Source organism: Castanea sativa, chromosome 2, assembly GCF_040712315.1.
Source record: "Castanea sativa cultivar Marrone di Chiusa Pesio chromosome 2, ASM4071231v1".
NCBI classification, from domain to species: Eukaryota; Viridiplantae; Streptophyta; class Magnoliopsida; order Fagales; family Fagaceae; genus Castanea; species Castanea sativa.
In genome coordinates this window covers 9,042,173-9,062,913 of record NC_134014.1, presented here as the reverse complement: position 1 = coordinate 9,062,913, position 20,741 = coordinate 9,042,173, and the positions used below count along the sequence as shown (strand labels likewise).

Sequence of the window (20,741 nt, the reverse complement as noted above, 5' to 3'; positions counted from 1 at the left end):
TCCTAGAAAAGAAAAAACCATTGATTTTCAATTATTAATAATTAATTTATAATTATCTAACATTTTTCCTTGGATTATTTATATAAATATAAAAAAACGAAATAATAATATCTTATTTCTGCTTGGGTCCCACCTAGCAGGCCGCACGTGTTGCAACTTTAGACATATAACCTTAAAAACTCCATCAACGTCTCATGAGGCACATATACATTTTTTTTTTCTCTTTTATATGCCACTCATAATTCATATCTCACTGTAATAATAATAAAAAAAAGTAAATTTTTCCCTACTTAAAAAAAAAAAAAAACAAGTTTTTAGAATTTCTTAGCTTAGCTTTAGACAGTTTAATAGAGTAGACCTCCTTTTTATTTTATTTTATTTCACTTTGGGTAAAAATTTTAATTATTATTATTAATTAAAATTTTTTTTTCTATATTTCTCTAAACATCTCTTTCAAAGTTTCGTCTTTTAGGGTCCGAAATCAGATTCGATCGTATCGCTCCCTCTCGATTTTCACACCCACTTTCTTTTTTTGTTCTTCTTCCTTAATTATTATTATTATTATTATTATTATTATTATTATTTTTTTCAAAAAATAAAAAATTTTCTTATTTAGGGTTTCGATCTTTTTGTCATTAACCTCTTTCGCTCTCTCTGCTTCTTCGAATCCAATTCCTGAAATAGAATTTTAATCTTAATTTTAATTTTTTCAAATTCGAAGTCGTTTTGGGGTGCTTTAAAATCTAAACGGTGAGTTTGTGATTTTTGCCCCAAAAAAAAAAAATTAATTTTTTTAGGGTTAGGGATTTTTGTTTGTTTGTTCGTACAATTTCATTTCCGAGCTTTGCGTTTTGTTAACTACGAGTTGTAGTAGTAGTTGATAATTGGTAAGCAGTGATTGGGGGTTTTTGATTCTTTTGAAAATTTTTGATATTTGATTTTTTTTAGGGTTTGGTTATTGCGCTGGATTGTACTAAATTGCAGCGAATTTGCTTTGATTTTTTTGGGGTTTTGTTATGGTAAATAGATAAAACGAGCTGTGTGTTAAAAACAAAAAAAGAAGAAGCAAGCAAGAAGAAGAAAGTTGATTTCTTGGAGGGCATTTCTTCGTAAATTGTTGAAAAATTCAGGGGTAAATGTTTTCGCCGAACATGAATTCTGTGCCGGAAGAAGCCGCACTTCCGGGCACAGTGTTAATCCCAATGCGGTTCGTTTGGAGACATGGTGGAAACAGTGTTTTTCTTTGCGGCTCTTTCACTCAGTGAGTCTCTGATTTTATTTTGGGTTTTTTTTTTTTTTCACTTTTTATTTGATTGTTATAGAATGCTGTTAGTTTAGTTTTTACTTACTGAAAAAGTGCTTAGTGGGAAGTGCTTTTGTTTTTGTGAAGGTGGTCTCAGCTTGTGCCGATGTTGCCGGTTGAGAATTGTGATAATGTGTTTCAAACTGTTTATGGCTTATTGCCTGGATTCCATCAGGTCAGTTTGTGGGTAATTAGTTTTTTTTTTTTTTTTTGGTACTTTGAAGCAATGCCGTGCGGGTGGAATTTAATTTTGGATCACATTGTTAAGATATTTGCATTTATGATATAATGGTTATGTTGGTGAATTCAATTGTCAAGCTTGTGTTAGCAACTTGGGGGTTGTTTTATAGTGGGTTGTGATTTGACTTGTTGACAATGGGTTTGAAGGGTTGGGTTAGTGCCGAAGCACTTCTAGGGTGTAGAGTGGGAGGCAAAAGGCGATAAGGTATTGAAATGGTTGAAGAAGTAAATAGGCTTGTGGCTAAGAACAGTGAGATCTATATCAGGAGCTGAAGCAGATCGAGAAGATCTTCTATATAAGGATGTACCTAATCACTTTGTAGTATTGTTATTTATTTATTTCTTATGCTGTTATCGTCATCGTCAAAGAAATGAAATATTTGGCCGTAATTAGGCGTTTTGTTCTTTGGAATTTGGTTGAATGTATGTCTGCTAAGAAGAGAATATTTGGGTTGACAGTTATTGAAGAAAAAAACCAAAAAGGCTGCTAGTTTTGAATTAGGGTTTGTGAACCAGTTCTCCTTTGTGGCAATTAAAATGAATGAAAACAAATTGTTTTATGGTAAGTTATTTGAAGAAAAGCCAAGTGGGTGCTACCCAAATACCCGTGAATGGCCACACGTTCTCAAGTAGATAGAGTTCTGTGTAGGCAGGATATGCTTTTCTTTTTGGATAACGTAGTGAAACTTTCTAAAGAAGAGCCCTTTGGACTTGCCTCTAGCTAGTAAAACCCACAAGAACCAATTGCCGAGTAATCCATGGGTATTCACCCCTGACAGAAGTAAGTATTTGTGACAATATAAATGGATCTAAAGCTTTCACAGAGTTTAAGCGTTGACATTGATTGGGCTTTCTCAAAATTCTGCTTGAGTGAGTTTTGGTTCATCCTTCTTTTGGACTTTCAGGGTCTTTGATTTTATAGATGTTCAAAACTTTGGGCTTTGATTTTTAGTTCTTTTCTTTTTCAGGGTGCCTTTTGTATACTCATGAGCACTAGAGTTGTGTCCCCATTGATGATTTTTTACTATGTGTGTGTGTGTACACAATCACGCATGTGTGTCTTATTTAGAAAGAGAACATTGAAACTTTGTGCATTTGTAGTTTGGAATTACCTTTTGGGTCTTCTATCAAGTTCTGCATCAAGGTCGTTTGTTTTTAAATCTTGGCAATATAGAAGTGGAATGGATTTCTGGGTGATTCAGATTCTTTATAAAGGTTGAAGAAACAAGATTATAGCATACCAAGCGTGGTTATAACGTAGAAAGGAGTGCGTTTGTGGCTGAAAAAACTGACACAATATAAATAAATTCTTTCTTCACCAGCGAAGTTTCTTTTATTTCTTCCAAAATTATATTCTAAGGTTTTAATTATTACTATACTGATATATGGGCTTAAAGTGCTTGAATCTGTCAAAATAAATTTAAGCGTTAGAAATTCCTTCTGTTTGAACAAAGAATTCTACTATGAGGCATACCCATTTTATGCCATTGTGGTAAAGATGTTTAAATTTTGGTTCTTAACAGACATTAATGTCCTTATATGTGGATTATCTTGCATGCAGTACAAGTTCTATGTTGATGGACAATGGCGATATGATGAGTCTGAACATCATGTGTCTGGTGAATATGGGATTGTGAACACACTACATCTGTCTACGGATGACATGGATGTCGATACTGAAACCTTTCGGCGTGTGGTGAGTCAGTTATACCATATGTTTGAAATCATGATTACCATGATACTTTGGCTCTTCTTGCTGTCTTTTGTTTTGTTTTGTTTTGATTTTGATGGAAGTCATGTCTTAGCGATATCCATATGTCTCTGTGGGCTTGACTTGAGGAATTGTTTGAACTTTGGTGTTCTTAATACCCAGCCAAGCTTTGCTCATTTGAAACCTATGAGCCTATGGAGCAAGTGCTTTTTTTTTTTTTTTTTTAAAGTCAATCATAAGTATCAGTTCATGTTTCGTGAGTGAGCATCTTTTGGATGGTCTTACCTCGTCATATCCAATGCAACAATAGGTTCACAGTATACTTTTGGTATTCTGTTGCATCTGAGCATTTAACTTTTGGGTTAAGCTTGTGTCTGTCTAGTGCTCTAGTGCACTAGACCCGACACGAGGTGGACACATGGCATATTTTGGACATGTCCGAATTGTATTGGGTCCAATGCATTGGAGCACTGGACCCAAGCCAAACCCTTAACTTCATATGGGCTGTATCTTTTCCACTTATATAAAAAAGGTTCTTCTGTTATGAATTATATAATTATAAGTGGACTGGGGTTCTGATGTACAATGCAGGTCCGAGTTACAGATGGTACACTGACTGAGGTGGTGCCCAGCATATTGGAAGCTGATTTACAGGCATCCCGTCAACGTATATCTGCATTTTTGACTAATCACACTGTTTATGAGTTACTTCCTGAGTCAGGCAAGGTTTGGATGCTTTACCATTAGCCTTCATTTGAGACTCACAATTTACTCTCTATCTAATGTTGATCACCGTGAATTAGTCATTTTTGTTCCTTATTTGAAAACATCTAGCTTACAGGTTGTTGCTTTGGATGTTGATTTACCAGTGAAGCAAGCATTCCACATATTACATGAGCAGGTATCTACTTTATTTTCCCCCAAGTTTAGAATTCAGTTGAAGTCAATTCTGCATATTTTGAAAGATTTTCTTCTAAGAGACATGTATTGGATTATTACCAATATCACCTCACTTGCCACTAACCCAAAAAGGGGAAAAGAGGGTTAAAAATTTTCTCACTTATATTGGGTCAATGTACACTATTAATCTGATATACGCAAGGGAATAATGAACATACCTGAAATGAATCTACAGTGACTTTTAATTAACATTTTGGAGGTGCTAAAGTAATTCTGAAAAGCGAATCAGATCATGTCTTTTTAATTCTTTTTTTAGGAGGGAGGGATGGGGGAGATTAAAGCTTTAATGATGAGAAGAGAAACAAATTCCCATAGTAATCTCCTTATTATTGGGGCCCTTGTGCATCCATGTCCATCCTTTATGTAACCTAGCACTGTGCTGATAATGGAGTTTCCAGTCAATTCATTAAAGCTATTGTAGGATGAAATTCACCTAGTCTCTGCCTTCACATTTGTAGTTTTCCTCTTGTTTTTGGTATTCTTCAGCATTCACTTATTTTCTAAGAAAGGGCTAGGATATGCATCTCTCTAATTCAAACTAATTTCAGGGAATCCCGATGGCTCCTCTTTGTGACGTCCGCAAGGGGCAGTTTGTTGGAGTTCTTAGTGCATACGATTTTATTTTAATATTAAGAGAGGTACGTATTTGTAGGGAATTATGAACATTTTCTGCTGGTGAGTTTTCCAAGTGCAAACTCTTCTTATGGCTATTACGTTTTATGATCTCTTTCACGATAAAACTAATGCATTATTCTTGAAGCTACCAATATGCCATGTATAGGGATTATGGGCTAGGTAAGATAAGCCTGGTAGATGTCACTGTGTTTTATTTTTCTTCTGGTATCAATTTTTGACAAATCATGAGAATATTATTGCTGAACCTTTTGGAACATAACCAGTAGGAGAGGAGTGTCCAATTCACCTTATTCAGATCATTTTTATTTTTGGCATTATTCCTTTGGGTTTCCTTACCCTGTAATATTTTGAAGGAAAAATCTGGAGCATTAGTTATGATGTCTTGACAGGACATTTAGAGGAATGAGTATTTAATTGTCTCTGTATACTTATATGTATGAGTAACAGGTCTAGTGCCATGCTATTTATGAAATTTTCATCTTCAGATGCACAAAATGCTGCATTAGACATATAACTTGAGTGTTTTACCCATAGTAAACGACATGTACTCGGGCAACTTTTTTCATTGATAAAGTTTTGTTACTTATAAAAGCAAGTGCAGCATTCAACAAATATAACTTGTGTGTGTGTGTGTGTGTTTGTGTTTTTTTGGTGCCAGCAATATATTTATTGGATTTTTAATATTTGGTGCAATTCATACTAGATAAGATTTTATTGTTTGTCTGTTTCTTGTTAAGTTCAATTAAATATATACTCATGTATGTGTACTTGCATGGTTAATGGTTAATAACAATTGTTAAGCATGCTAACTCATGTTTTATTTTTAGCTTGGGAATAATGCGTCAAATCTGACAGAGGAAGAACTTGAAACACATACTATATCCGCTTGGAAAGAGGGAAAGGCATATCTTAACAGGCAAAACGATTGTCATGGGAGAGCATTTCCTAGGCGTTTCATCCATGTAAGTGTAGCATCTGGTGTGATTTTATCTCTGGCATGCAAATGGACCACTTGGGTTTGCTATTTTCATTTTTTAGTTCCCTGTGGATTAATAACGCGCAAGAGATGCTAATGATGTGTACTTTTTTATTTATTTATAAAAATGAGAGATGTTAATGATGTGTATGTGGGGGTGTTTATGTGTCTATATATTTTCATACAACACATGCCTCATATTTTTCAAGATGTACAACAACAACAAAGCTGTAGTCCCAAAATTTTGGGTTTGGCTATGGATCCTCATCAGATTAGTCAGGTCTAGCCACGTGTATTCTTTTCCTCCTTTCTATAATTTCTATTCTATTTAAAGTCATATTCTTTGTCACTCTCTTAATTGACGTATCTTTGTTTTATTACTTCTACTAAAGTGATTTTTGGTTTGCCTCTACCTTTTTTTGTTCCCTCAACTTGGATCAACTACTCGTTCTTACCGGTGCATTTGTCTCTTTTCTTTGAACATGATCAAAGCATCTTAAGTGGCTTTCCCTCATTTTTTCATCAACAGGGGCTACCCTTATCTTTAAGCAAATTTCCTCATTTTGAATTCTATCTTTTCATGTATTAATTGACTTAGAAACATTGTTTTTGATAAATTAGAAATTCTGACAATTTCAAGAAGGCTTAAAACTAAGGTGTTTGACACCTTCTTGAGGAAACATAGAAATTTGAAACCCTTAATTCAATTTTGAAGAGGCCATCATAAAAATTTCTTCCTATAAACCTTAAGAGTGTGAAAGAAAATAGAGACTTTTATTGAAGTTGTAAAAAGTGCCATTGTAAATCTTAAGTATTGTTTGATACTAGGCTTTAATCATAATCTATCATGATAGAAAATGGTCTCTCAGCCATGAGCTAGTAAATAAACAATAAATGCAATGACAACAGGAATACTATGGTGCTGTATCTATGGCTTAATTTATACATTAAGCCAGCTTATTTTATTTCTTTAAAATGAGCTATACCAAACACACACAGACAACATGTGGTGTAACGGCTCTGTCAACACTTATTGTAGTGATGCTTGAGTTGTAACTGCTGTGCTGTGGCAAGTTCAAAAGTGCATGTTATAGCTTTTTGAGGTCAACTATGCAGTTCTCTTCGTAAATTGAACTGCAGGGTTGATTAACTTGCCAATTTGTTTTCTTGTGATTTATATCACTGAATTTCTCACGGCACTTTCTGTTTTAGAATGGCAGCATTTTTTACTGTTGTCCACTGTCCTCATCATTTATTAATTGCAGGCTGGTCCAAATGACAATTTGAATGATGTTGCTCTCAAGATACTGCAAAATGAGGTGGCCACAGTTCCGATTATCTATTCATCTTCAGAAGATGGCTCGTTTCCACAATTATTACATCTTGCTTCACTTACTGGAATTCTAAAATGTAAGCCTTATAGTAACTTGCTAATTAATAGTACAAGGTTTATAAAGCTAGCTCGCTAATTAATGACACATTTAATACTAAACTTGTGGACGGTATTTCAGGTATTTGCCGATATTTTAGACATTCTACAAGCTCATTACCTATCCTCCAACTGCCAATTTGTTCAATTCCTGTGGGTACATGGGCTCCAAAAATAGGAGAATCAAATCGTCAACCATTAGCAATGTTGAGACCTAGCGCTTCCCTTCGTTCAGCATTAAATTTGTTAGTTCAAGGTAGGATTCTTGCTTGCATCACATGCAGAGAAAAAGGAAAAGGGGTGGGGGAAGAGATTTTCTACAGCATACCCATTTACACATTATTATGAATGTGAGGACTGAGGATTTTCATCTGCATGTTTGTATTGTGTATGTAAACTGCCTCTATGAGTTACTAAAGTTTTGATGGAAACTGTATTTAGAATGAATAATTATTAAAGTTTTATTTATCAAAAAAAAAAAAAATTATTAAAGTTTTGTGTGTATGTATATTTTTAATAAAATGTTTACACTTTATTGTGGAATAGAATTTTTTATTGTTTTTGTGCAGTGGTCTCATGCCAAGGAATGTTTGTTTTCTAATTTGATCTTGAAGTCCTATTGAAGTGTGCAGCCACCCATATCTTGAAACATTTATAATGGATAAATTATTGAGTGTGGTGCATTTCCCCCATTGGGCACTTTTTTACAGCACTTGTTGCTATGCATCTCTAATGGCAGGTTTCACATGAGGCAGTTGTGTTATTATCACTAGTTGGGATTTGTAGCACACTATTAAGGCAGATAGCCTTAAGTATGAACTATGAATATTATGGAGAATAATTAGCAAAATTCATTGAGATTGATGGCGGAAACGAGTTTTATTTATAATTCTTTATTGCAAATTGATTATCTCGACAATAGATATACGATAGGTTTGTGAGATTATATTTGTCTCCCTTACCTCTTTGAGCCTATGGATAAGCATGCTAGAGGACCTCTTCCTTTACATAAAATAACTTTATCCTTTGTGAAGGTGAATTTCATCCCAATATTTGGTAAACTTGACTAATTGAATAAATTTCAGCTTTTGTTCTTTTAGCCATATTTTTGCAAAAATGTACTTTTGCATGTGTTATCTTTCATGTTATCCTTTCCTTTCGCAGCTCGAGTAAGTTCAATACCAATTGTTGATGACAATGACTCATTACTGGATATATATTGTCGGAGGTTAGTACATGACATTTAAGTCTCATTATTTTTTTAATTATGGGATGCTTTTTTTTTTTTAAGAAGCTTAGAATTAATTCTTAGCTACCTTTTCATTGACTGTGCGGGATATTGTTCATTATCTGTGCATGTTGTTGACAGTGATATAACAGCGTTGGCTAAAGACAGAGCTTATACACATATTAATCTTGATGAAATGACAGTTCATCAGGTAACGACTGTAACTTGTTTATAATGAATTGATCAACTTTCTTATACACATTTTTCCCCCTGAAGTAAAAATTGTCTTTTTGAGTTATTACTTGTAAAAGCAAAAGTACAAATTTGTGTGTATATATATACGTATGTATATATGTCATCATTATACAACTTTCTTACATGTAATAAATTTGAAGGGAGGGAATGCCTTGTTTATTAAATTTTCTGTACTTTCTTTTTTGCCCATAATAATTTATTAAAATTTCAGTAATGTCTAAACAAACTCTTATCACTGGAGTCATTCTATTGTTAATTTGTATGATATCTTATACTCTCTTTTCCATCATACAACTAAATAAGGGAGGGATACTTCTCTCCTCTCATTATATTTTGTAAAACATTCAAATAAATGAAATAAATAACTATTCCCTCATTTCCCCTTGAACTTCCAAACTTAGCGTTGTTGTTTTTATTTGCTGGTCCTTTAAAAATGCCACAGTTTTACTTATTTAAAAAAAATGTTATAGTTCAGTAAACGTAGTGTGAATGTTTTAATTTGTTAGTTCAAAACTGTCATAGTGCAGCTAAGATGAATGGATGACACTGAATAATTGCTGTGATACAGTCATGTTCAGATGAGGTAGTTTTCTTATATTGGCACATTTAGCAGTTGCTCTTTTTAGATAGAATTGAATGTGTACTGTGCAAAATGATGTCTGGTCATGTTATATGTACTTAGTGTGATTGTGGGTGTTGAGAGCTTTAGATGTAATTTTTAGTTTGAGAATAATATTTGGATCCAGGTTGAGGGGTTTATGCATATATGAGAAAGTTGGATCTATGATGCATTCCTTTCAGTTTCAAGGATATTTTAGCTGCATATTTATACAGCTCATAGCTTACAGGTGGAATTCAGTTGGTGTGACCTAGGTGGTCAAAGGTGAAAGGCAACCTTAAGGTGCCAAGGCCTTGTATCACCTGAGGTGTGAGGCAACAAAAGTTTTCAATGTGTTGTATGAAGAACTTAGGGCATGTTTGGTAGACTGTAATAGACACTGTAATATAATAGATATTCCTATGACATAACTATTCGGTTGTTTGGTTATGTTTTTATTACAATGAATAATTATTCCTTATGAATAGCTATTCTTCAAAATGAGGAATAACTATTTCTTATCAAAAGTACTAAATATCTATTCCTTCACCTTATGTAATAACTTTTTTTAAAAATTTATTAAAAAGCCATTAGTTGCCACATCTTCAAAAGGAAAGAAAATAAATTTTCCTTTTTTTTAATTATTAGCTCTATTTTGAACACCCTAAAATAAGTGTATTTTAGGAAATTTGACTTAAAAATGAATTAATTACACCTTATTTTTATACTCTACTAAATTGTGGATGCATATTTAGTATTCTATTCCTAAATGGTTACTAAACTAATGAATAGTAATATTTATTACATTCCAACTTAATGTATTCCTTGTAATACTTATTCCTATTTTCATGTAATAAACATTACAGTGTACCAAACATGCCCTTAGGTCTATCAAATTATTTCAAAATAGGATCAGCATGGTTTACATCTATTAGACTATTAGTTACTCTAACAATAGGTTTGATAACAAGCTTCTATATAGATTTATTAATCTGACAATTAGTTTTACAACTTTTGTAAATTAATTTATCTAGCAATAGGTTTTATAACATTCCTTTTTAAATTAATAATCTAAAAATAGGTTTTACAACCTCCTTATATAAAATTAAAATTTTTTTTGAGGCTCTCGCCTGAGTGCCTTTTTCATGGCTAAGGCTGCTGCCTTGCTTGCCTAGGCTCCAAAGGCGAGCGCCTCACCAAAGGAGCCTCGCCTCACCCAAGCGCCTGGCTCGCCTTTGACTACAATGGGTGTGACAGAGGAGTTTGGCATCTTGGAGGTGTGAGGGAAAGGTTTTGGATAGCATGATTTATTATTATAATTTTGTTAGAAAAAGGGGGTGGGGGGTTAGCTTGGTCTTACGCTCTGTTTATTTCAACAATGATGTTTTCTAGAAAATGAGTTATTTTCTAAAAAATATTTTCTATAAAACTATCTCATTTTCCAATGTTTGGTAGCAACTTTAAATGAGTTGAAAAATAACCTCCTAACTTCCCTTATTTAGTTTGCTGTGAGATAGAGTTGTTTTCCAAAAAAATTTAATAGAAAACAATCTCCAAAAATAAGCCATACTTTTTATGTTGATCAAAGATAGTTTTCTTTTTACTCATCTTTTTTTTATGCTACCAAACATTGGAAAACAAGGAAAATTATCTTTACACAAGGTTTTCTATTGAAACAAACGGAGCGTTAGATGAGGCAGCCAAAGGAGGATGACTCTGAAATGAAGGTGATATGAACAAGTTCTACCTTTTATTGGAGTGAATATGTTCTTGCAGGAGATATTTGACGTAGTTATTAAACCCAAACCGGTCCAATTGGTGGGACTGATAATTTACCACTTCTCCCCAGAGCTTAAGTTGATAGGAAGCATTAGCACTAACAGGCCCCACGTGCAGCTTGCCCAATAACATTGAATCAAATGTGGGCTTTGCATGTGCAGAATGTAGACAGAAATAAATGTCGAACTAGAAACTGAGATGACAGAATGAGTATCTGCAGTGCTCAAATCAAGAACCTTACAGAAGCCATGGACACCATCAGTCCCAAAAGCTCTAGTTGATGGTACATCTGTCTAATAATATCTATCAATCTTGCCAATGAGCTCTACCTTAAATTGCTCCCCCTCCCCTTGTAAGAGCAAGGTCATGGGTTCATGTCTCACCAGCTGATTGTGCTTACCCATAAGAAAAATGTAAATTAAGCTAAGCCTAATGGAATATATTTTAGATAAGCTAATAGGAATTGTGTGCGCAACAGTGGCATATGACCTAATGGATTTATATGATAACATTCCCAGATGTCATGAATTTATGCGTTTATGATTTTTTTTGGTGGTCAGGTGTGGGTAAGTTGGGGTGCAATGTCAATCCCTCTTTTTTTTTTTTTTTGAGAATCCAATTTCTTTTTACTATGCAGTCATTGACAATATCATATGAGTATGAGTGGAGGACTTGTTTTAGAAAGTACACGCAATTAAGTGAACCAATAGTTCTAGAATTTCCAATAGCTCTAGAATTTGAGTGATTTTTCTGGTCTAATTTTTATGAGCAGCAATTTTTGTTAGAAAAATCTTGCATCTAACTGTGAGGTTTCAATTATTGGTTCAATGACTTGTCCTTTTCACACCTTCATCAACAGCAAAGTTGTACTCCCTGGTACTTGACTTTGGTTACAGAATCAAATTTTTCTTAGCTTATGCAGGCAAAATCCTTTTTCTTTTCTTCTTTGCTGGAATAGGCTAGAGCTCTCCAAGATTTCCCTTGTGCTTCCTTTTTAGATTTGTTAGAGTTCTGTTCTTTGAGATGCTGATGTGGATCTTTCTTTGAATTCTTGGAAGTTTTGCTATTTCAATAAAAGTTTTTTACCTATAAAAAAAACTTTTTTCTTTGGACCCTACTATGGTTTTATTTAAATTTCAACTCAATTAAAGCCTTTTACAGAACTATTTTTGTTAAGCTTTGTACAGCCAAAAATCCTTTTTCTTTGGACCCTATTATGATTTCATTTAATTTTCAACTCAATTGAAGCCTTAAATCCAACTAATTGCATTGGCTGCATTTATATTTTGAGTTCTGCCTTTTGGTGCTTACCCTCTCTCCCACCCTCTCTCTCTCTAGGCATTGCAGCAGTTGGGTCAAGATTTATACTCTGCTTATGAGCTAAGGAGTCAAAGATGTCAGATGTGTTTGCGCTCTGATTCACTCCATAAAGTTATGGAGCGGTTGGCAAATCCAGGTAAAAGCTTATTTTGTTAATAATTTTCTATTTAAAGCATGTCCTCTTTGTTTCAACTAAGGATTAAACTTTTGAAAGAACCTGCCTGTTGCTGTTGGATAAAGGGTTAAAGGGTGTAGTACTATTCTCATATGGACATGCATAATACAAGATTATGAGGTTTATGCATAAGCTTCATAGGGATTTTGGGAGGAGTATAGGTTAGAAATGGTGGTTTATATCCTTATGATTGCAAAGTTGCAAGACAATTAATAGAATTGTTGTGATTAGCATCCAAAACTTGTTGAAAAACTATGGTTCTTTCGTCCAATTTTGCTCTTAATTGCACTATTTCAACAGATAAGTTGGATATGCTGTTCTTGTTTCACGTGGTTTATTACCATTTGCTTGCCAATGTTGCAATTACGTGATGCTGTCATCAAAACAAATGGATACAGTTATACTTGTGATTACTTGGCATGCTAACAAACATGGTCACTTAAAGTTAATTCACTTGAGCATTATTTAGAATCCGAACTCCGCATAAAGTGTATTGTATTGTGGAGTCCGTGGGGCCTGATACTTCTAGACAATTACACATGATGGGGAGTTATTGTTTATCAATGTGTTGTGGATGGCATTTTCTTGTGCTCCACACCAATCTTGTATACCACTTGGTTTTGTCAATAGGTCAGTCAATCCCTCTTGAAATTTCTACACCAGATTAACTGCCGTTATCTAATATTGGGTTTCAGGTGTCAGACGGCTTGTCATTGTGGAGGCTGGCAGCAAGCGAGTGGAAGGCATTGTTTCACTCAGTGACATTTTCAAGTTCTTATTTGGCTAATTCAAAGCAATGATTGATGATATATTAGAAGAGGCTTGTGCAATCACTTAAGATTTCCAGATGTTTATGGGCATCATCACCTGCTCAACTGTTCCATAGAGACTCAAGTAGTTTACACGATGACTTGATCTCGTTTCGCTAAAATATACAATTGGATTGGCAATTGGATTGGCCTCTTGCTTCAACGCCTGCTTTTTTAGGATTTTAGGCTAAAGAAAGAGGCTGTAAATTGAGAACATTTGATTCTCTCCCAAATTTGTTTATCATCCCCTGTCCATATTGTTCTCAAGTACATTATGTCGTTACCTTTAGATGCATTTTTAATGGGGAGCCTGTCACCTGTAATATTTCTATGCTGCAATGAAGCAAGTGCAGAAAAGAGTTGGGGAAGATGAATACTAAATGATTAAAGTTATGGTGTTAAGCTTCATTAACCCATTAATATGCATTGCTTTTTCAATTTCTTGTGGTCTAATCTTTAATGAGAAAGAAAAGAAAGAAATTATCTTAATGGCAGCACCAATCATCCCATCTGTTTGCTATGCTTTAAAGTTTAAATGCTACCCGAGGCCTTCTCCTCTTATGCTACTATGGGAGTGATAAGATTTGAGTCTGTTGTTTGCTTCAGTCGCAGCTGTTGTGGTACGGAAAGCGAGTTACTAAACTACTGCGGAAGGTTGCTGCTGGGGAAAATTATTGAAGCAAATCCAGAAAGGCCTGGTTTTATTTACGACCTTGAATCAATTTGTTATCTCTTCCCCTATCAGAGCTTTTGTGTTCAGTACATGGGTTGAAAGGAAGATTTGGAGATTGGCTGAAAGTATTTGTAAGAAGGGTATGATTTAAGCTCAACAAGAAAAAAGAAAAAAAGGAAAAAAAAGAAAGAAAAAGAGATAGAAGTAACTATAGCTATATTCAACTGATCAGAAAATGCGTTTTACATCACCAAAACATACTTAATTCATTTTACACCATCACTTAATTTATGTCACATTTTTTATTGGACAAAGTTTGGTTACAGCTCCATTCATTATATTTTCATTGGAGGTGAATTTTGAAAAATCTTCCATTGTACAACCTCTTATTGTTTTTTTGTTTTTGATAGGAACAACCTCTTATTGTTATATTCTCCATGCTTGCAAAACTTTTAGAAAATCAAAGGTCAATAGCTGTCATAAATTAATGTTTAAATTTTAAGTTTTTGTAATCTTAAATTATGCATTAAAAAAAAGTTTTTGGATTGAATAGTAAATAACTTTCAATTGACATAAATTTTGACAGGAATTTTAAGAACATAAAGATAATGCAATTTATCAGTTATATTTTCAAAATATGCAACCATGTTAATTTTTTTAAAGCCAAAATTTTCCTTTATTTTACAATCTATCTCATTAAAATAATTATAAATTAACTTTTTTGATAAACAAAACACAAATCAGTCAAGTTGAGAAAGAAAAGAAAGTGAATAAAATAAGCGAAGAGTAAGGCTGCATTTGATGAACAATATCTGTTGTTTGCTATAGCGTAATGCATTTTGCATTACCCAATTAATACCCATTGGGAATGCTTTTAGTGTGAGACGTCATAGCGTGTATTTGTAGTAGATCAATAGTGACCTTCCAATTACTTAAAAAAAAAAAAAAAAAAGAAGAAAAAGAAGAAGAAGAAAAGGCGACCTTCCGAAAGTATGCTGAGAATAGAATTAAATACAAGAAATATTACTTATCAAAAAAGAAAAAGCAAGAAATGTCACTTTTCCGTAGACCAAACACCAACCAATTTAAATAAATAAACTATATGGCAATAGACGGTAAAAATATCATTCTTGTTTCTTGTGTTTTTGGAGCTACAATCAATTTGGTCCTTCTATATTTTTTTTTATAGCAGTTAATTTTTAACTTAAAACCACCAAGTGTGGCCCACCATTGGGTAAGGCTCTGGAGATCAACTGGGTTTGTTCCCCAATTCGAGTTCCAGTAGATGCAACACCCTGTAGCCAGTGGTAAGCTCCCACTATGAGCAAGGACTAGTTGAAGTGCGCGTAATCTAGCTCAGAAACCTCGTGAGAAAAAAAAATATATACATTATTGAAGTGGTCTATTTAATTCACTAATCAAAAAAGCTTACATGGAAAACAATTAGCTTATGGGAAAATAAAAAAGATTTTAAAATGAGAAATTCTAAGCACCTATTGATTTATTATGAAAATATCGTGGGCGTAATATAAATATATTTTTTAATAATGTACGCATCTACAAGCCAATATACGACGTCGTTGACACGTAGGCACCTTCAACAGCCGAAAAAAAAAAAAAACCCTATATAATCTCAGAAGATCAAATTTGCGTCGCCTCCAAAAAAAACCAAAAAGGAAAACAGTTTTAGAGAGAGAGAGAGAGAGAGAGAATGGGGTCATCGGAGTTGGAAACACTAATGGCCTGTTTGGATGTTTAAAAAAGGAGGGGGAGCAGAGTAGAGGGAAGGGGAGTAATTCAATTACCTTGTTTGGGAGTTTTTTAAGGAAGGAGGGTGAGGGGTTTGGAGGGGTTTGAAGGGGTTTCAACTACCTCCAACCCCCTCATTTTTAATTCCCCCAAATTGGAGAGATTTAGAGGGAGAGTAGAGCACATAAAATTATTGATAAACTAAATTACCTAATTTACCCTTATTATATTTATAAAATTACAATGTTAAAAACAAGGGAAATGGCTAATTACTCCCTTCCCCCTTACTAATTATAAAAACATCCAAACAAGGTAGAGGGTTATCATTCTCCTCTACTCTCCTCCCCACTACTCCCCTCCCCTCTACTCCCCTCTACTCTCCTCCCTCTCTAAACTCCCAAACAGGCCATAAGCGAAGAAGAAAGAAGAGCTCTTAGAGGAAGCAAATTCGCACCTCTCCCTTCTCTACCTTCTTCTTCTTCTGCTCACCGTTCCCAACCCAGGTACTAGTCTCTTTTTTTTATTTGACCTTTTTGCCCTCGTTCCTTTTCTTCTTCTTCTTCTTCTAGGTTTTTTTTTAATTTTTTTGGGTATTGATAGATGAAATTGATATTGAATTGAAGGTTGGCGCACCCAGGAGGACCGTTGAGGACGAACAAGGCGGCGGCATTGGCGAAGTTTCTAGAAAGAAAGTTACAGGAGCCTCACGGTTTGGCCTCTATCAATCCCGATCTCGTCGAAATCGCTGTCCAAAATGCCAAACGCACCGTTTTGCCTACTTGTAATTTCCTTCTCTATACTATTCCTTTTTTTGGTTATACGCTGTCGTTTTGGAAAATTAACGAGTTTCATTCCCCAAAAAAAAAAAAAAAAACCATAATATATCCTTTTGTAGTTTTTAAATGATGTGACACTGTATTGTATTGTATTGTATTATATTCGTCTTAGATTTGTTAAATACCAAATCCATACAAATGAATTGGATTATTTCCCATTTTAAAGCCAATGGAGAGCAGGGGCGGAACTAGAATTTTATGAATGGGGGGCCAAAATAATAACAAATATAAAACTGAACCAATTTAATAGTGTCATACATAAAATATGAAGAGTTTGGAGGGCTAATAATATATATATATTTTTAATTTTAGGTAAATTTAGTGGTATTTTCTAATATTTGAGAAGTTTAGCTCCCCACCCTTCTAAGTGGTTCCGCCCCTGATGGAGAGGCTCCTTTTTGGGATGTGGGAGAGGAGACGTTAATGATTTCGAAAGAGTGAATCATTTAGCCTTGATTCTTGGGGCTTATAAACTATGATTTGTGTCTTATTCTTTTTTGCAAAACTAAGAACATTTGTCTGAATTAGTGTTTTGTATTATGGTTACATGATTAATTTTCTTACAACCTAACTGCAGTGGAGACTGATCCTTTAAGTTCTCTTTTTAGTGTCTAGCCATGGATTTTTATTTTATTTTATGCTCGTGTTTTGTAAAACTTGCTGAATGTGTTTAAAGTTAGATAGAGTGTACTGTGCTGGCTTTGTGTTAATTTTTTTGTGGGTTCTATTTTTGTATGCATTCCATGCACTGGGCTTGTGCCCCTTCTTGTACTTTTATAATGTAATTCATGGCTATATATATGTGTATGTGTGTGCGCGTGCGTGAACATGCGCACCTTTGGAAGTTTGCTTTCATTTTTATTGTTCCCTTTCTTCTGGGTAAACAAAGTTTTCAATCATCCCCGAAAAAGGTAGACCTAACCCCAGGAAGGAACAATTTATTAGGAGTTATTTTAGTTGTTTTGTCAATCTGCTTATGCATCCCTGTCCCTGTCTATCTGTCTCTGTCTCTGTCTCTGTGTGTGTTTCTGCCTATGGAAGTTTGCTTTGATCTTTATTGTTCCCCTTCTCTTTGGTAAACAACGTTTTCAATCATCCCCCCCAAAAGGTAGACTGACAGAATTCTGTCTGGGAAGGAACATTTTATTTGGTTTTTCTGTCTGTCTACTTATTAGTCCATGTCCATGGTCTAGTTTGCTTGTTTTTTTTATGTCATTGTATATATTGTATGGCAGAAGTCATCAAATGGAAATCAGTTCCTAATTCTCTTTTATATCAGGTGGTACGTCAAATTCAGGAACCACTATTCGACATGTAGACTCCTTTGGTGACACTGAGGTGCTTTGATTCTACATCCCTATAATTGATCCTCGCATAGTAATTGAGATAACTCTATTTAATACTACCCAAATTGTTGCAAATTTTGCAGGATTCTTTTGAAGAAGGGAAAGAGGAAAAGAAACAAAAGAAGAACAAGAACAAGAACAAGAAAAATAACAAGAACAAAAAAGAGAAGAAAGAAAAGAGGAAAAATAAAAAACGAAAGGTTGTTTGGTAGAGATGTTTTTGTCTTTTTGTGTTTTATGTTTTGACTCTTCATTAATAAGAATTTTGTTTTGCTGCAGTTTGCTTTGGATCCTGGAAATGCTGTAGTCAAGAAGTGCAAACAAAAATTGAAATTGTGATCAGATTGAAGCTATGAAAATTATATACCTGAAAATTAGTTATGATATGTTTGATTGTGTAAAATATTCTTTGGCTGAGTGCAATCTAGAACCAGTCATTTACCCTCTGATTTTTGGAGGGTGTGTATTAGGAAGTTTTCAGTGCAACTGACCTTGGGATAATCCACATACCACATGTTCCATTTTTAGTTGCACAATTGAATTTGTGTCTTGTTATCACACTGATGCTGCTCGGTCGATTTTTTTTTTTTGTACCCGGCCAATTGCTCTTGATCCTATGGAAGTCTACTCTTACTGTTTCATTTTTCAATTTGTTTTCTTGCTTTTTTCTTTTTTTTTTGGGGGTGGTGGGGGGATGTTATATCAGGAAATAATTGTCAAGTTGCAAATGTAGCATTTGGGTGAAGTGATATTTACTTTTTTACGGAGTGGGATAGGGCTGGGCTGGGTAGGAGGTATTTTTCCATATCTAAGAAGGCCGCTTAAACATTAGTGAGGTTGATTTTTTTTTTTTTTTACAAGATAGAAATTCTACTCTAGTTTAATTTAAGTGTATATGTGCGCGAAACTTTCTTTTGGAGACTTAAACCTGATCTTTGCCCCTGCACCCCACTCTCCACAAAAATTTTGTACTTGTGAAATGATCATCATTCTAAAGGTGTGCGGTGGTATTAATAAGTTTGATTGGAAAGGGAAAAGATATGATTGTGCGATGGCTAGGGAGAAAAAGCAAGTGTTTTGAGGGATAGTAATAGAATTAGAATGTGTAAAAAAAATAAAATAAAATAAACATATATTAAACAAACAAATACACACACATGTATATTTATATATTTGTGTTTAGGGTGGTATAGGGCAAAATAGGTGGAGCGAGCAAAACTATCATCATCTCATCACTTCATTGAAAGAGGAAAAACCAGGCAGGCAGGTCAAGGGAGATGAAATATTTTTGTCAGCCCGAAGATCAGATAGGGTGGAGAGTATGAACTAACACTTTTATTTTATTTTTTGAAGTAGCATAAACTAGACTTATTTGATATTGAAAAGACTAATAAGCCTCAGTCTAGCTGTTGTATTTTTCGTATTACTTTTGTTCCTATTTTCAGTTTCTCACCCAAATTTGTACTTTTTTTTTTTGTTAACTGGAATAGATAAAACAGAAAGACTACAGTTATGGCACTACTACTGCAGCGCCTAAAATTAGTATCAAGCCTAATTTGATTCAAAACTCAAGAAAGGGGTAGCTCACAAGTAGTATAATCCATAGCCAAGTCAGCTCCCATTTTCACCATAACGTCAGCACATTTATTGGCTTCCCTGAAGCAATGTTGAACCTTGTGATGAGGAATCCTGCTGAGAAGGACCCTACAGTCATCAACCAGAGGAGATAAGGACCTAGAAAAGCTGTTAGCATCATTTAACATATTGATAATCATAGAGGCTAATTCAACAATTAGAAAATCAATGTGCAGCTGATTGCAAAGAGCAAGGCCATCTCCTACAGCCCGCAGCTTAGCCACAGAACTGGAGGATGATTCAATAGTACGAGCACAACCTCCCACCCGGTTGCATAGATGGTCTCTAATAACGCCTCCTCCCCTAGCCTTACCAGTATTACGCAATGAAGAGTCATTAGCATTAAGTTTGTACCAATTAGGGATAGGTTTTTCCCAACTGATCCATCTAATACTACCATGGCTACGGGTGAAATTCGGAGATATGATGAGAAAGTACTCCATGGCCCTATTATGAACCTCTCAAGGGAGATTTGGGTTGGGCCTGACTGAAGATCCAATTATTCCTTTGAAGCCGAAGGAACCAAATGCCATGAAGGAAGTATAATATCCGGGGATAAGAGTAACTGTGATCAATGGAATTAGGGTGGCTGAATCTGTAAAGCCAGCCTTTTAAATCAGGATAAAAAAATTCTGATGAAGGACAAGGTAAGGATTCCTGGACCAGAAATTCTTAGCCACAGGACAGTCTCTCAAGACATGAAAAATGACAATTAACACTGACTTACCCCTGTGAACAAGGGTGCAGTTAAGTATCATTTTCTACGATTTTTCTTTCCCTTTTTGACCTTTATTAAAATGAGATAGATTATTTGACACGGTTCTTAGGGAGTTACAATATAGAGTAGTTAAAATATTTTTTTCAATGAAAATTTTTCTTAGTTGCTGATTTATTTAAGCTAACATTAACGTGAGAACACCAATAATCCTTAGATCTTGTTTTGTAGAAAATAAATCCATACAATTGGCTCTATAATCACAACCAAGAATGCTCCAGTCACATGACATCTACCTCATATTGCAAAAGGATGGGACATAATAGAAGCTTTCCGTAATCACTTAGATAGTTTAAATCGATCTTAAT

At 34.5% G+C, this 20,741-nt stretch overlaps 2 protein-coding genes across 4 annotated transcripts; both read left to right on the top strand.

The window, feature by feature from the left end:
- The first annotated feature begins 457 nt into the window (after window positions 1-457).
- LOC142624556 (sucrose nonfermenting 4-like protein) lies at window positions 458-13,857 on the top strand. 3 transcript variants are annotated; one of them, XM_075798161.1, is made up of 14 exons: window positions 478-750; window positions 1,028-1,261; window positions 1,391-1,478; window positions 3,105-3,239; window positions 3,846-3,980; window positions 4,096-4,155; window positions 4,763-4,852; window positions 5,678-5,812; window positions 7,092-7,236; window positions 7,338-7,511; window positions 8,420-8,483; window positions 8,625-8,694; window positions 12,454-12,571; window positions 13,306-13,857. In XM_075798161.1, the coding sequence occupies exons 2-14, from the start codon at window positions 1,137-1,139 to the stop codon at window positions 13,395-13,397; spliced, it is 1,431 nt and encodes a 476-aa protein (XP_075654276.1). In that variant the 5' UTR covers window positions 478-750; window positions 1,028-1,136; the 3' UTR covers window positions 13,398-13,857. The 3 variants fall into 3 exon arrangements, with proteins under 3 accessions (XP_075654275.1, XP_075654276.1, XP_075654274.1); XM_075798159.1 differs by having other exon boundaries at window positions 496-887; XM_075798160.1 differs by having other exon boundaries at window positions 458-1,261.
- Window positions 13,858-15,725: 1,868 nt separating this feature from the next.
- Window positions 15,726-18,672, top strand: LOC142623933 (uncharacterized). Its single transcript, XM_075797418.1, has 6 exons — window positions 15,726-15,831; window positions 16,254-16,344; window positions 16,465-16,622; window positions 17,957-18,015; window positions 18,107-18,223; window positions 18,303-18,672. Exons 1-6 carry the CDS (start codon window positions 15,804-15,806, stop codon window positions 18,360-18,362), a joined length of 513 nt encoding a protein of 170 aa, XP_075653533.1. The 5' UTR covers window positions 15,726-15,803; the 3' UTR covers window positions 18,363-18,672.
- Window positions 18,673-20,741: the final 2,069 nt, after the last annotated feature.

Bases quoted from the DNA above. Each gene is read 5' to 3' on its own strand.
- LOC142623933 (XM_075797418.1), top strand. From the start codon at position 15,804: ATGGGGTCATCGGAGTTGGAAACACTAA. The intron at 15,832-16,253 runs TGGCCTGTTTGG...AACAGGCCATAA, and splicing joins ATCGGAGTTGGAAACACTAA to GCGAAGAAGAAAGAAGAGCT. The intron at 18,016-18,106 runs GTGCTTTGATTC...CAAATTTTGCAG, and splicing joins ACTCCTTTGGTGACACTGAG to GATTCTTTTGAAGAAGGGAA.
- LOC142624556 (XM_075798160.1), top strand. From the start codon at position 1,137: ATGTTTTCGCCGAACATGAATTCTGTGCCGGAAGAAGCCGCACTTCCG. The intron at 4,156-4,762 runs GTATCTACTTTA...AACTAATTTCAG, and splicing joins TCCACATATTACATGAGCAG to GGAATCCCGATGGCTCCTCT. The intron at 4,853-5,677 runs GTACGTATTTGT...TTTTATTTTTAG, and splicing joins TTATTTTAATATTAAGAGAG to CTTGGGAATAATGCGTCAAA.